Source organism: Canis lupus, chromosome 31, assembly GCF_048164855.1.
Source record: "Canis lupus baileyi chromosome 31, mCanLup2.hap1, whole genome shotgun sequence".
Taxonomy (NCBI): domain Eukaryota; kingdom Metazoa; phylum Chordata; class Mammalia; order Carnivora; family Canidae; genus Canis; species Canis lupus.
The window spans coordinates 5,224,440-5,239,745 of record NC_132868.1 but is presented as its reverse complement, the minus strand read 5'-3'; the positions used below and the strand labels follow the sequence as shown (position 1 = coordinate 5,239,745).

The 15,306-nt window shown below is 48.9% G+C and overlaps 1 protein-coding gene and 2 long non-coding RNA genes across 5 annotated transcripts in view; 1 reads left to right on the top strand and 2 right to left on the bottom strand.

Moving 5' to 3' along the window:
- DAP (death associated protein) overlaps positions 1 to 15,306 on the bottom strand; it is a 65,588-nt gene that overhangs the window by 23,850 nt on the left and 26,432 nt on the right. For 2 of the 3 annotated variants that reach the window (XM_072807323.1, XM_072807324.1), the window contains exon 3: positions 13,114 to 13,147. The exons of the other annotated variant lie outside the window; for it this stretch is intronic. In XM_072807323.1, coding sequence (XP_072663424.1) covers positions 13,114 to 13,147 — 34 coding nt within the window. The remainder of the gene's footprint in view (positions 1 to 13,113; positions 13,148 to 15,306) is intronic. 3 annotated transcript variants of the gene reach the window in all.
- The window catches only part of LOC140621904 (uncharacterized), a 55,453-nt gene that overhangs the window by 35,311 nt on the left and 4,836 nt on the right, over positions 1 to 15,306 (top strand). The window contains exon 2 of the long non-coding RNA XR_012021634.1: positions 3,846 to 3,903. This is a non-coding gene — a long non-coding RNA (uncharacterized lncRNA). The remainder of the gene's footprint in view (positions 1 to 3,845; positions 3,904 to 15,306) is intronic.
- On the bottom strand, positions 5,941 to 13,099 carry LOC140621905 (uncharacterized). Its single transcript, XR_012021635.1, has 2 exons — positions 12,084 to 13,099; positions 5,941 to 11,911 (listed from the first exon to the last, which is right to left on the bottom strand). It is a non-coding gene; the product is annotated as an uncharacterized lncRNA (long non-coding RNA).

Sequence of the window (15,306 nt, the reverse complement as noted above, 5' to 3'; positions counted from 1 at the left end):
TAAGACTGTTTTTGATGGAAAAAAAAAAAAAAAAAAAAAAAGACTGTTTTTGAGAGTCTGAATTATGACCTTTAACATACCCCTCCTTCCTTTCTTTATGGTGATTCTTGGCAGCTGCCAACAGCGCTGAATTTCTTTGCAGGACTCTTGCCATACTTCCCTAAAAATCTAGAATGGTTCAAAATGTGGAGGTCACCAGATGGAGGCCCAGGCTCAAAAGCAGCCAACGCGGAGCGCCTGGATGGCTCAGGCTGTCAAGTTCTGTCTTGGGCTCAGGTCATGATCCCGGGGTCCTGGAATCGAGTCCCACATGGGGCTCCCTGCTCAGCAGGGAGTCTGCTTCTCCCTCTCCCTCCCCCTGCTGTGTGCTCTCGCTCTGTCAAATAAGTAAATAAATAAATATTTTTAAAAAATAGCAGCCAGCCTTGGAAAGAAACCAGCATCTCTTTTATGAAGTGTGACTTCACCCACGACAAAAGCCCAAATCCACGCAAAAGGGACTATAATATCCAAGGTATTTTCTCAGGAGCTTGGAGAAGATAAAGATGCACAGCCCCCATCCTTCCCTGTAATACGACTGTCTAGCAGGCTTTGCTTCTTCAGCTGGATTCTGAAATGCCTGGAGGACCCAGGTCTTCATTTTGAAGCTTTTCCCTTCCCCACAGCCATCCCAATTCGCGGGTTTACTTTAGGACACATGGCCTGTCCTATTAACACCAAGCACTGACGAGTTCTGTGGGGAATGACTCGCTTTAGGACCGCAGCTCACATCTCACACAGGAGAGGGCTCCAAAAGCAGAGGAGTCACTTATTTGGACTTAGAAAGATTCCCACCCCCCCCTTAGAAACAATATTAATGATGCTAGGTCCCTTTACTGTCTCACAATCTATGTAATCCAAGTGTAGGACACTAAGGGCCAGTGACCTGACTCTCAGGGCTGACAGGAGACTGGCTGGCTGGTTTCTGCAGTGTGGCAGCCCTGGGGTGCAGGCAAAGGGAGGTAAGCACCAGCTTCCAGGTAGACGGGTCAATTTACTGTGTGTCAGGTACCTTAAGCTTAGGAACAGTTGTGTTGGACTCTGTTTTAGAATTCTGGAAGCATCACTGAGAGAGGAGCCCAGTGAAGTCAGCTCTAAAAGGACTCTTTTCCCCAACAATTAAAAGAGATATACCAAAGGATCCATAAGGGAGGAGTAAATTATTAAACTATTAAGATGTTGCTATAAATATGCAGTGTTAATTCAATAATTTATAATGGACTGGTACAACAGGATTTCTAAGGCTCGTGAAATACTGCTGGCTTCTGGCGGTAGCTAGCTTCCTGGGGTGTGTGCCAACTGCTTCTTTACTGAACAGCCTGGGTGAGGGGGTCCCAGGGAGCCTTCTTCCTGGCGGCCTCCCAAAGAGCCCTGATGGAGGAGAGAGCTGGGTCCCCACCACCTGGTCCAGGGCCAGGCACTGCCTTGTCTAAGGCTTCAAGAGGGAAGTAACAGGAGGGAGGGGGGAGGCATCTTGCCAGGGGCCACAATAATGATGAGCATGCTTGAGTGTGGCAGCCTGTCACCTTGACCCAGCAACAGCACAGCCTGCTCCTCAAACCCTCTGCCAGCATGGGTGTCATTCATCTTCATATGTGCTTTTGTGCCTCAGTTTCCATGATAGCCCCTGACCTCTTACCTGGAACCCGTGGGGCCAGACAGGTTTCAGAATTCAGATTTTTTTCAAAGTTTATAAAGACAACATATTGTAGAGATCAGGTACAGGAAAGACTTCCAGAGTGGTCTGGGGCAACACCCCATATTTAAACCCACTAATATCTTCTACAGCAAAATGTATGGATACTACACCAAGTAGGGTAAGTGAGGACTATAAATAGCTTCCTATCACTTCAATTTTTGCCACTGTATGAGTTTGAGGATGAAGATATGAAAACTTTGCAGTTTCCTAAGGCTTCTGGGCTGTGCATTTCGCTTGTCCTGGGGACACCTGGGCACCTTCCAGTTATGGCTTCCTATACAGCTCTGGCTACCGCTCCTTCTAGCACCAAGAAAGAGAATGGGTTTGGAACAAACAAGACAGCATAGCTGTCAAGGGGCAAAAAGTATCCCAGGCATTACTCTGAGACCCGCAGAAGCTGTGGTCTGCTCTCTATGTTTATCTATACAGAGTAAATATGACTCATGCATGTAAGCGAAACCTTTGGCAAGGCAGAAGCAAACAAACACAAGCAGAGAGCCTGTCCTGGTGGACGGAGCGGTGTCCTAACGCCCCCCCGCCCCCCACCTCTGCAGGCCATCTGAGGGTTTTGGAGACTGTTTGGCCCACATTCCAGGGCTCATCACCGTAGGGTGTGCGGGGGGCAGCACAAGGGTAGCACCGTTCTCCTTTTACACGAAGGAGTGGCGGAGTGGCAGAGGCGGCCACGTCCCCGCGTGGTCAGGGGGCTGGGAGGAGAACCCGGCTCCTCAAATTCTCCGGCAAACTGTTCTCCTGCCACCTGCCTCAGGCACGACCCTCAGGACTGTGGCCCCACCTCCGATCAGCCCATCTCCAGTCCTGCACCATGATTTGCATGACCTTGGTTAACTGGGTTCTGGCCACGCTGTTCCTGTATCCTCTTCTTGGGAATTTAAATGCCCTTCAGATACTAGGGCCGAGTGACAATGTAAGGAAACCAGATTAACTTCATTGAACCCATTTTTCCCAAATGCTTTCAAATCTGGAACCCTCTGGGGGCAGAGCTCCCGTCAGCATTGACATACTCCGGGACACCGATTGAAGGCACATTCTGCTGCTGAATTTATGACTTTACGCAGAGTCGAGAGCAGCGTATCCATCTGGGAAGTGTTCTACCTCAAAGGCTGAAAGAGAACCCACCCTGACCCTGTTGAAGGAATCCATTTCTCCATCCTCCTCCTTTTCTTTCTCCATCATCGCCAGCTCCCTCTGGGCCTTGGGCTGCGAGGTCGCTTGATGGATGGGCCTAAGCGCGCACAGCTGCTGTTGAGAGCCGGGCTATGTATCCGGCTCTGACGCCTGGTGCCTGGTCATTTGTGGTGGCACACGGGTGTCCTCTCCAGGGCCGATGCACTGTTGGTGCAAAACCTGGTGGACAGTGGGCATTTTTAATGAAGTAAGAGGAACACAACTTCGGTCTAAGATGCTTTCTGCTCTCCTCCAATTTTCCTTTTCGACTCAGTACAACTTTTTATGAGCAAAGTGATGGGAGGGCAAACTTTAAAGTAAGGTGAAGTGATATCTTGGGACTCTGATTTCCTTCTGCAGTTATTTAATATATGTATGTGTTACAAAATTCTAGAAGTTCTGAAATCTTTGGTCAGGTGGGAGAGCTGTACCAAGTGTCCTTGGTGGAAGATAGTTTCATGAGCCCTCACAAAGTGACATTTGTTTGGAGAATCACTGCCCTTGGAATTATGTGAGATCCCTAGAAACAAAGCACTGCTCTAACATGCATTGTTAGGTGGGATGAGAAAGTAGCCACAGTAGTCTCCCAAACCTGGACTGGGAGTTTGAACTTAGCTCAGCATCAGCGATTCTATCAAACAGGGCAACACTGGAGAGATGCCCTAAAGCCCAACTGGGCTGCAGCGCCTGGGAGCCACGCTGACCACCTGCCTCCTGTCAGACCTTCTATGTGGAAAGCACGACACAGTGAGGAGAGGCAAGGCATGCTTCTAAACATACTGGGCCTTAAATATTCCATCTACTTACAAAGTGTTAGGATTACTTTTAGTTCTAGGTTTTGGACTGTAAAATAATAGATAAAGAATCTTAACGGAATACTACTAATGAGAGCTAATATTTCTCTCTTATTCTATGCCAGGAACTACTATAGACCGCTGACACCTTGACTCATGTAATCTTCACGACAGCCTGCTCAGGTAAGTGCTACCATTACTCACAATTGACAGGTGAGGAAGCCAAGGCACAGGGAGGGTTAGTAAGCTGCCTTAGGTGACACAGCGAGGAAGAGGGGGAGCCAGGATCCGAGCTCATAGCCTGGGCTCCTAATGGCAGCTGGAGCTCCTCAAAGTCCAAACCTTAAACCACTTTAAGGCCTTTTATGGTTATGGAACAATTGTGTGAATTAACCCAAAGGTTGCTGGGCTTATAGGAAAATGAGACAGGCTGGTTGAGGCTAACTTTACTAATCAATGAGTAGGCAGACAAGAAACACTTTTTCTATGAAGATTTTTCTTTGAATAGTTTTTGAGATGAAATTACAACAGAATTTTACCAAGCACACACTTTTACTAGGTTGAGAGAGGCAGCTAGGGCATGAAATACTTACCCAAATTTAAAATTTATGTTATTGCACCTCAGAGGCCACAGTTGTGTCCACATCAATCCTACACTGTAGGTCACAGAACAAGTGTGGAGGAAAGCACTGAGAGGTCAGTGTGCCGGGAAACTTGAATTCCCATAGAGTATTCTGGTCCTTCTTCTGGAACAATGCAAACCATCCCATCTTCCCCTAACCATATAACCTTGGCCAAGTGATTTCTCCTTTCCTGATCAGGATTCCCATAAATGCAAGACACAAAGGGTAGACTAAGTCCAAAACCTACTTGGAGAAGTCATAGAGGGCTTCAAAGAGAAGGCAGCGATCTGCCTCTGAGGCAGTGGGCCAGGCTGCCCATGTCTGAGGTAGCTGGTGGCCAGTGTGGAAGAGGGAATGGGAAACTGATCAAAGGCCTACATTTACATTCAGGCAAAGAGTTGGTACCGTGAAGGACAAGGTGCTAGAGGAGTATGAACAGCAGAGGGGTTGGTTTGGAAGAGTGTGATGTTTTGGCTGAGCTCTGAAAGAAGAGTACTTTAGATGAGTCAGGGGTGGGGGTGGATTGGGGGTGGCTCTGTTTTCTCTGGTCCTAAGAGCTGGACACTACACCGAAGCATGAATCAACCTTCAACAGTGCGAAGGAATTCCAGTGATGGTACAAACTTGGTGTTTCACAGGGGCATGGCACTGCCAAAGCCCAGAGAGGATGTGGGGTGCAGGGGCCAGTATGACATCGAGGGGGACAAGTTTCACCTTCAGTTAATATTTTCCTGTATTTGGAATTGCTTGACCATGACCCACAGTTAAAACTTGGGTCTTTTAACGCTGTGACCTGGTACATGGACAGACACACATACATAAGACACAGTCTGACCCTCACAGCCTGGAACACACTCTGATATTTCCTGCTTGATCCTATTCCATTAAAAAAAAAATGCTGGTCTCCACCCACTGAACTGACTTCGTGAGCCACCCATGGGTCACAACCCATAGTTTGGAAAACACAGTTTTCTCTGACAAATGCATTAAAAGATAAACCCTCCCATGCTTCCGTTTTTCCCTGTAATTATAATCAATGTGTGAAGGCCACAGTAGGGTCATGTAGGCAACCCTAGTGCTACAGGTCAGTTACAGAATAGTTTTTAGAGACAAACACCTAAGGCTCTGACCATAGTTGTATGTCCTCAGACCATACATGCAGGGCCTGGTGGGGGACGCACTGCTTGTGTGTGTTAGCATGAGTGGCTTTTCCAATAGAGTAAAACCTTACTTAGTTGGTTTCACTAATTTGAAGTTTGTGTTCATTAGAAGAAAGGCTGGACAAACAGGCAACATAAACAAGATGGTAGGAAGAATATTAACCCCTTAAGAAAATGAGGTATTGGGAAGAAACCCCAAATATCCTACAATGAAAATTTATTCACAAATAATTGTTATATCTATTACAAATAAGTCTTACTTATGCATTAAATCATGTCTCCTCTATGAGAATTTACTGGCAACCTTAACTAGTTGAGTCCGAGTTACAGCATGATCACGAAAGTAACAATACCCTATTTTTTAAATAAATATTTTATAATTTGGAAATTAAAAAAAGTCTATCGCACTACCATTCACTAGAATTAACACAGATTAGTGAAGTTCTACTGCATGAGTTTATTAGTTTTCTTAGGTTTGCTATTCAGAATGTGTACACACATTCCTATGAAAAGTCAGGCAAATTACATCAGCCAGGTGACAAAAGCTCAATTTCATGAGGTCCCACAACAGCTTACTTAAGACAGCATAACTGTCTTTCAAGGTTCAAGACCCAAATGGAATGTACTGGTGGAGAGGAAGGGGTAAATAGGTAATGTATTGAAGAAATCCCACCATGGGAGGTTTCCTATCCTACCCCATTGTCCAGCTGTCTTCATAGACTTTCCACTGCGTTGTGCACATGGTTGCACGTTGGGTCGTGTGGCTCTCTCTGGCCAGGTCATAGGTCCAGGTGGAATCTATGGAAGTTCCCAACCAGGGATCACAGGAGGATGCTTGCCTGACTTCTCTGACTATGGACTGCAGGGTGTGGGAAATGCTACACAAAAGGCCCCTGGGTGGCTCAGTAGGTTATGCATCTGCCTTTGGCTTAGGCCATGATCCTGGGGTCCTGGGATTGAGCCCCACATCAGGCTCCTGGAGAATATGTTTCTCCCTCTGTCCCTCACCCCGATCGTGCTTTCTCTTTTGATCTCTCTCTCGAATAAATAAATAAAATCTTTTTTTTTTTTTTTTTTTTTTTTTTTTTAAAAAGAGAGAAATGCTACACGAAGAGCACTCCCACAGCTCACACTGGCATTGAAAATGTGGGGAATGCAAAATAAGTGGACATTTAGCTACTTGTAACATGTCCCAGGGGAGGCTCTCAAAAGAGAAGAGTGGTCGTCTCTAAGCAATGTATAGATGTTTTGCTTGTATTTTTTAGGGCAATAGCTGAAAGTGTGGTCCCTATACAGCAGCAGCAGTTCATCTGGGAGTTGGCTGGAAATGCATGTTCTGGGTCCTATGTGAACCTACCCAATCAGAAACTCGGGGGGCCATGCTGGCAAGCTGTGTCTCACCCACCCCCAGGAGATGCTGGTGTGACTCAAGGCTGAGAACCAGGCTGTGCTCTAAGGTGCAGAGGGGCAGCCCCGTAGTCTTGCTCACTTCCACCTTCAGAAACAATTAGGAAAACTCACTACCATATGCTGAGTCAATCCAGACAAACAAGGAAACAGTTTTTAATCTGTATTCACACACATATTGAAAAAACTACCCTGCCCCCACCAAGCCCATCTAGAAGAATTCAGTCCTAAGGACTTAGGTGGAGCACAGCAAGTTGCTATTTCCTGAGTGCTGCTACTGGCCAGCACCACCTGGAAGCCTTAACCAGCCTCTATGACATTAAATCTTCTGAAAAATTCCCTGAACAAGGTATTGCTGCCCCATCTCCAAGATGAGAAACTGAGGCTCAGGACATCACAGCTATGTGGCCAAAGCCACAGATGACCCTGGCAGAATCAGGTTTAACTCCACCCCTCATCCTGAACTCAGTTCAAGGCTCCAAGAGCTCCTGGGAAACTTGTCCTCACAGCCATGACACAGAATGCTGAGTCACAGATGTCTGCTAAGGGGGTCACAAGTGACAGAAAGCTCTTGGTGAAATCAAGCTGACTTTTACATCTGGTCTTAAAGACTAGTGGTGGGGGGATGCTCCTGGGAGTGAGAAGGGGGAGGGAAGCAAGACCACAACCTAGTGGTCAGGTGCAGTGGGAGGTGCAGGTCTAGGGAGCATGACTGGGGGAAATCACATTGGGGACACCCTGACTGAGGGATGTGCACTGTCTTCTGGAGGTGATGGGGAGCCCTTCACAGCTGGAGAGCTCTGCCCCTGGCCCATCAGAGGCACAGGCAGACGGTGCCCTCCCACTCAGCCTGTGGCGTGGCCCTGGGGAAAATGCCCAGGTTCAGCCTAGCCCCAGGCTTAGAATCCAGACTCAGCTACCTTTCTGCACCCACTCAACCTGTCCCAGGCTGAGTCACTCCCAGGGGACTGCCTGCCTCAGGGCTTTGCTCCAGCCCACTCCGAGCCCAGCACACACAGAGTATTCTAAGGAGAGAAAGGAGAGATTTTAAAAAACGCAACTTCAACACTTTGTGGCTTTAAGGAGTTGGAGCAGGGGCGCCCCACACCAGGCGCAAGGGTGGGCAGGAGTCAGCCTGCTGAAGACGGAGGGGTGGTTCACAGAGCGCTCCCCTGCACCAGTGCCCAGGATGGAGGAACGCACAGATGGCCCAGGCCTGGATCTCCTCGGGGAGCCCTCATCCTCTTGGGGGTTCAGATGGTGAATGTGGGGCAGAGATGGGCTAAGGACAATGGTCATCTCAGGAAGTGGAAAGTGAACTGCACAGAGCTCCACCATTTAATCTGGAGTGAGTCAAGTTAGCTAGGTTGTGTGATCTTTCTCTAGAAACATCCAGACTCTTGCTCATGAGCATGGAGAGTGCTGTGGGCAGAGGACTGGAGGTGTGCATAGCATACTGTGTGTGTTCACGCTGGGGTTGGGGATGGCTACAAGAAAGCCACCACCTTGGGCTTTAAGGTACAAGGTGGGGCTAAAGAGAAGCAGGTGCAAAGGGGGAGGCACGTGGAATTTAGTTTGTCTTGGACACCCAGACGGAGATGTCCAGCTGGCAGCTGGCCATACCAGTCTGAACCAGGGTTGGTGGCGAGGGCTGGAGGGCTGGATATGGGCCTCGCCATTGATGCACAGTCAGAAAAACTGTGAGTGCCAATGAGCTGACCCTGGGAGCATGTCCAGTGAGGAAGGAAGGGAGGAAAAATGTAACGTAGCTAATAAAATAACAATTGAGAGCCTTAATTTAAACATGAGTTAACGTAAAACCTCACCTCTTGAAGTATTTGAAACTGTCCAACACGACATAAACCCTGCCGGGGGTACACGCTCCGGGTTCTGGAATGCGGGAGTGCGAAGGCTTGGCTCACGTGCTTGTTCGCCGTAGGAGAAGGGCGAGGGCGGGGGACCTAGGACGGTGGCCGACGACACCCGCAGCTCCCAGTGGGCTGGCCGCACGGCCCCGCCCCGGGCCTGAAGCTTTGCTCTTCCTTAGAGGCTGGTGCTCTGGGAGGTGGGCCTGGCCTTCCTGAGCGCCGCTCAAGCTCGGAGAGCCACGCTGGCCTCTCTTTCTTACTCTTCAGCATTTAAAATCCTCGGCAGCCCTCCGGCACCTTCTCTCCCACTTCGCCATGGGGCTTCTCTGCCCCGTCCTGCAAGTGTCGTGCCCTGTCTTCCCGATCAGCCCAGGGGCCTGATTTAGGGGGAGGTACCCGTTCACAGCCTCCTCGTGCCGCTGTCCTCAGGCCGAGGCCTTGAGCACCATGGGATGTGAGGGTGACCTAGGGCACTGCTCCCTCGGCGAGAAGACCGCCTCGGGGAAGCCCAGAGCAAGGGCAGCCGGGGCCTCGGCAGGTGGTGACCGCGTGCTGAGGGGGGCTGCTACACACAGCGCGGTGTCCCCCAGTCCGAACCCCCGGGCCTCACGGTAGGACCATATTTGGGGACAGAGTCTTTCAGGAGATCCTCTGGTTAAAATGAGGTCATGAGGGTGGGTCCTTATCCACGATGACTGGTGATTTTATAAGAAGAGGGAACTTGGACACAGACATCTGCACACAGGAAGGAAGACCACGTGAGGACACGGGGAAGCCAGCCATCCACAAGCCAAGGAGAGGCGCCTCAGGAGAAATCAACCCTGCCCACACATACCTCCTCTCAGACTTGGGCCTCCAGAACTGTGACATGATCCATTTCTGTTGTTTGAGTCCTGAGCCTGCAACACGGTGTCAGCCTGAGCAGACTGCTGCAGAGCTACCCAGGGCTCAGGTGCAAAGAAGTCAGTGGGGGCAGTCCCCGAGGGTGCAGCAGTGAGGGAGAGCTTTGTGGAAAAGGGGCTTGCGTGGCTCTTGAAGGACCGGTACAGTTTGGGTGAGTCCATAGACGTGGCCTACTCGGCTCAGGATTCCCTGGACTTAGGGAAACACGTGGGAAGAGAGGTCTGCAAGGAGCGTTGGATGCAGTGAGACTGGGTGAGGCTACAAAGAGTGGGGCCCACGAGACCGCTGGGGGCTGTCGGCCAGAGCCAGGCAAGCGACAGGTCTATAAATGAGCCTTGAAGTCTTGGCTGAAAAAGCCCTTGGCTTTTCGAATGATCAATCAATAGCCATCATTCATAAGGTGCCTTGTGTCACGCAGAGTTGGTGTCTTTTCACTCTGTGAGGGCTCATCACTTTTACCCCCATTTTATATCCAAGGAGTCCAGGCTCTAAGAATCTAAGTGCTTGGGGCCCCCTGGGTGGCTCAGTGGTTGAGTGTCTGCCTTGGGCTCAGTCTGTGACCCCGGGGTCCTGGGATTGAGTCCCGCACTGGGCTCCCCGCAGGGAGCCTGCTTCTCCCTCTACCGATGTCTCTCATGAATAAATAAATAAAATCTTAAAAAAAACCAAAACAGAACTTAAGTGCTTTCCCCACAATCACACAAGCAGCAGGTCACAAAGTTGGGGTTGGGAGTGAAACCCGTTTTCTGTCCCCACCTGAGCTCCCTGTGCTCCAGCCGACCGCAGAGGTGAGCTGAAGCCCGCCGCCACCCGGGGCCGGGCCACCAGTGGGCAGCTCGGAACAGGCAGCCCAGCTGGGCAAGCCATCCAATGGGTAGCCTAGCGAGGGCGGGGCAGGAACAGACCAGCACGGAGGTCTGAGGGCTGAGTGTCAGGGAACGTTCATCAGGGGACGTGAAATTTCTCGGTCTGTTCGTGTGTGTTCTCACTAGGCGTGAGAAGGAAGAGGGCCATAGGACTGGCGGCAATGCAGACTTGCAGCCGGATCGCTTCAACGAAGCTGTGAGTTCTTTCACAGCGAAGGCACAGGTGGGGTTTGGATCTGTGAGCATCACGCCGACATCCAGATCCCTGGAAAACCGTCTGATGCAAAGCTGACATATCAGTTTAGACATATCTGTGTTGACAAAACTTGGCTCTAAGAGGCTCAGGATGAGGTTCTTAACCCAAGCGGCCCTGAAATAGAAATCAGCACATCCACCAACCAGGCGAGAGGAAAACCAACCCACTTGCCCTGTACCTTATTCTCACCAATGCCAAACTGACATTTCACATTTCCTTTCCTTACGAGTTCAGGCAACGAGCCCCCATGGCGTCGGCAGCACCTGTGACTTTCATGTCACATTACTGTCACCGCAGGTATGGTAAGATACTATTCCATTCGTTCCTACCTCAAAGCGACGGTGGCCATTAGACCTATCATGAAATCTTGCCATCAGATTTCTAAAGAAATAACTGTATCATAATTTTAGATGATATTTTGATAACTGAATCTACTTATGGCAAGGAAACCCATAATATGAGTAAACAAAAACAAAATTGGGAAAAATGCAAAGGAGCAAATTCGAAAGGGTTTGGAGCATGATGGAACAGATGCACAGACACGCAGACTCTTGGGTCTCCCATTGGGGGGCCCGGGGTTCCCCTGCTGGGACTCCCTGAAATCTAGCCTCAGCCTGAACCACAGTGAAGGGAATGATAAGCATGGCTGCTGAGCTGCTGTTAGAGATGGGACATCTCAGTGGCAAATGCTGCAGAAGTTGAAGACACCGCAGCCTGCCTGGTGTCCTGGGTTTGCTCCGCACAAGGATGCTGCTGCGTCTAACAGGACAGAGCATTCAGGAAGGAACAGGAGGTGGCTCTGAATACATCAAGAGCCAGCTTCCCAGCCCATGCACTGCTAACGCCCCCACATTCCTGCAGGTGTCGCTCGGGCAGCCAAGTCCGCACCTGTCCCACTCTCCTGCGTGGGGGCCTGGGGTAAAAGCCTGAACCGTTGTCCACAGCAACAGCTTCTGACCTTGAGAAATTCAGGCAACTGGCAGTTGTTTGCTGGACTTGTGGGCTGTTTCACACTCAGCTCTTGAGAACGCAGCACAAGTGCTTATAAAAGGGCTGCTGGGTCACTTCTAGATGGAGTACCCTTGGAAAGCAATTCCCCAGAGTTCATCTGGGGAGGGACAGAAGAAAAATGGTAAGAATTTATACAACCGTCAGGAAGTAAATGGGTTAATGAAGGTTTCTAGGGAAATAGGGCATGCCGAGGAGCTGGGCAGGCTGCAGTATGAAGGAAGCTCTCCCGCCCTGCCCATCATCCCAGCCCCCTGGCCATGAAAACTCACTGTGGAATTTTAACAGGGAGGCTGCACTGAGGTATTTATCACTTCACATGTCAGTTTGTCACATGTAACAATTACTGTGATGATCTCAAATTGGACCTGACACGAATCCTCTTGATGATACAGCATGCCTGTATTCAGCAAGATGAATACTGTTTTTAATTTCTCCAGCAGAGGATGCAAGGATCGACCAGGGTCGCTCTCAGTAATTTCCATACCACTTGACTCAGCGCCCATCCCGCAGTGACCATGCCCCTCTGGCTGACAGCCGTGGCCAATTTTAGGAAGCGTGGTGTCCCACGGTGCTTACTGGTCGTTCACAGTTTTCAGAGACAACAGGAATTGGGGAGCAGGAGAAATTTAGGGTCATAAATGGAGAGTTGGGGAAAACAGGCTTGAATAAGCTCTGAAATCATGTCAATTGGGAAATAAAACCTAATTAAGAGAAACTGTGCTTTATGAGGAACTTTCCAGGAACACATCAATTGTGCCCAGTAAACTCTGAAGTCCGTACGTCCCTGGCTAGCAAGAAGACATTTTTTCTCCTCCATCCCTCCCACAAGCAGCTCAGTCAACCTGATCCCTGCTGCGGCAGTGTGTGTGTGGGGGGGGCCAGCTGCTGTCTGCCACACCCCACCAGGCCCAGGTGCCATGGGGACACACCACTGACTCTAAGGAGACCCACTGGGAAGATGTCAACATCTACTGGATGAGGCTCAGCCCCTGACAGTAGTACTCTGCTTACAGCCATCACCCAACAGCTAATGCTGATGGCGACTTTTACAATTACCACTCCCCACTACCCTTTAGATTGTGGTTAGGAAGGAGCCTACAGAACCGAGTATCCATCACAGAAGCTGCATGGCAAGACATTCAGTGATCAATGTACCAAAAAATCCTCTTTACACATCTTTATGCTTCTGGCCATTGGGGCTGCAAAGTCCTGGCCATTAGAAGGCATGGCCATCCTTCAAAGGCATGTCCCTTGATAAAATATCAATGCCAAAGAAACAGACAGATACACCATACATACCTGCGGCCTTGCCAGCCTCTGTCGCCAGGGTCCCCTCGAAAGAGTAAGCAGTTTACAAGAGAAAGAAAGCGAGACATTCGGTCATTTGAAAACAGCAATTATGGTCACAAACTCTTAAGCTGAGAGGAGAGGGGAGATACAGAATTAATAGCCCATTAGATTACAACAGAAGACAAAAATGTTAGAAACCATGGAAAAGAATTCAATCGCCCTTCTACACATGCATGTATCTCGTCTTCTAAAGATTCGATTTGGGTTGCAAAGCTCGCTCAGCTAGCTGTGGTGTAGCTGGCCTAGCCCAGGGCTCCTAACTGGGTCCTCCTCGGCACCCTAGCGTTTCGTAAGAACAGCTCAGTGGCCACAGAACGTTGGAGATGATGCTCGGCTCCTCTGGGTTGTCCTCATGCAAGGACTCTTGGGAAGAACTAACAATGACGAATGGAGGTACATATAGGAATAATCATTAAGAATACCCAGGCGAGAAATAAAACAAAGCAGTTCTTGAACAGTTTTAGTAAAGAAAAAGACAGCATGATACAGTCCCTAATTAACACATAGCACTTCACAAGGAGAGATTATATGGCAGGCTCTGGGCCAGATACTAAAGCTAAAGAAAAAATGTGTGAAACCAAGCTCCTGCCTCATTAAAAATCTTGGTCTGAGTTGGCTATATGTTTTATTATATGCCATTATCTTCATCCTCATTATACTGTGACACCTTCAGTGTCCGTCGCCACAGCTCCCAAGGATATATGAAAAGGAGACTCATCCCTCTTGCTCTGCATGTTAGTCGGGACTGTGTGTTATCTCAGATGAGTGCATTTTCACAGTGTTCATTTAGAAGATTATTGAAACAAATACTGAAATACAAATGATGCATTGTTTGGGTGCAGAAAACAACCGTAGAGCACAAAAGAAAACCCAAGAGATTTGTTTGATGAACTGTAGCACTCAGGCAGTCCATTTCCTTGTGTTGCCCTAAAAGTGTCACACAATAATTCCTAGTAAAAACTTTAAAAAGATTTACAGGTACAGCACCTTTAATCTTATTTTAGTCTGAAATGACTCATTACCTACCCAGGATCTACTCTACTCCCAGTGGAATGCAGATGGCCTCACTGAGGACCCATTCTCCCCCCGCCATTCCTCGAGGACTGACTTTTGCTTTCTCATCTCCTCCAGAGTCCAGCGAAGTCCCAGCCATGTCATAGAAACTTCATAAATGCATAACTGTTATTAATTCACATGTGCTTTTTGTTATTTTCAAAGCCTACAGAAATTCATTTTTCCTCATTCTGTCCCATTAGAGAAATATTTATCTACATAAATATCATGCTACAGATGAAGAGGCAGGCCCCGAAGGTTAGTGTCATACCTGGGACCACCCAGGAGCCACAGGCCAGGACTCAGGAAGCCCTGGTTCCATCCCCAGCATGATACTTTTCCAGGCAAAGCTGCTTCATGCCCAGACCATGGAAGTCTGAACCTAAGAACTCCATGTCCCTAAACTGCTTGGTTTCATAGTCATAAATATGGCCTAGGGTTAAAAAAGAAAGCTATGAAGACCAACAGATAAACCATCTGATAAAAAGCCCAGTCTGAGTTGGATCAAACTCAAGCTTCAAGTGGAAACATTTCTCTTTCTGTTCTGTTGTCCTGTAAGCGATGTCGGCTCAGTGACTCAGAGGGAGGAGCCCCTGTGCTAGCCTAGCCCCCAGGCTTGGGTTTCTGATACCTCCCATCCAGGGACCACAGATGTACTGGCACAGTCTTGAATTCTGAATGCCCAGAAGATGCTGCAGGGGCAATGGAGACTTGCTGCCCTGGGCCTCCTTCCCCCTCATCTCTCAGCTTCAGGCTCCCCCCGATCCAAAAGAGGCAACACAGGCATTTCTCATGGAAATCCACCTCACAGGCTTAGCCTGGCCAGAGCTGGAAAGGGTGTGCATTCGTTTCTATCAATAATCATATTTGGGACCTCTGGCAAAATAGAAACAGACTCTTTCATTCTTCAGCAGTATTTGTTTTCAGCCCATGTGGCACCACCCTTCCCACTGAAGACTTTTTATTTAGTTTTTCCACTTAAAGTCATAGTGAACCTATCTGTGAGTCATCAGTTTTACGTTGATACCAACTTCCTCTTATTTGTACTTTTCTGGTCTGATTTCCTGTCTTTGCTGACCTTAGGAATCT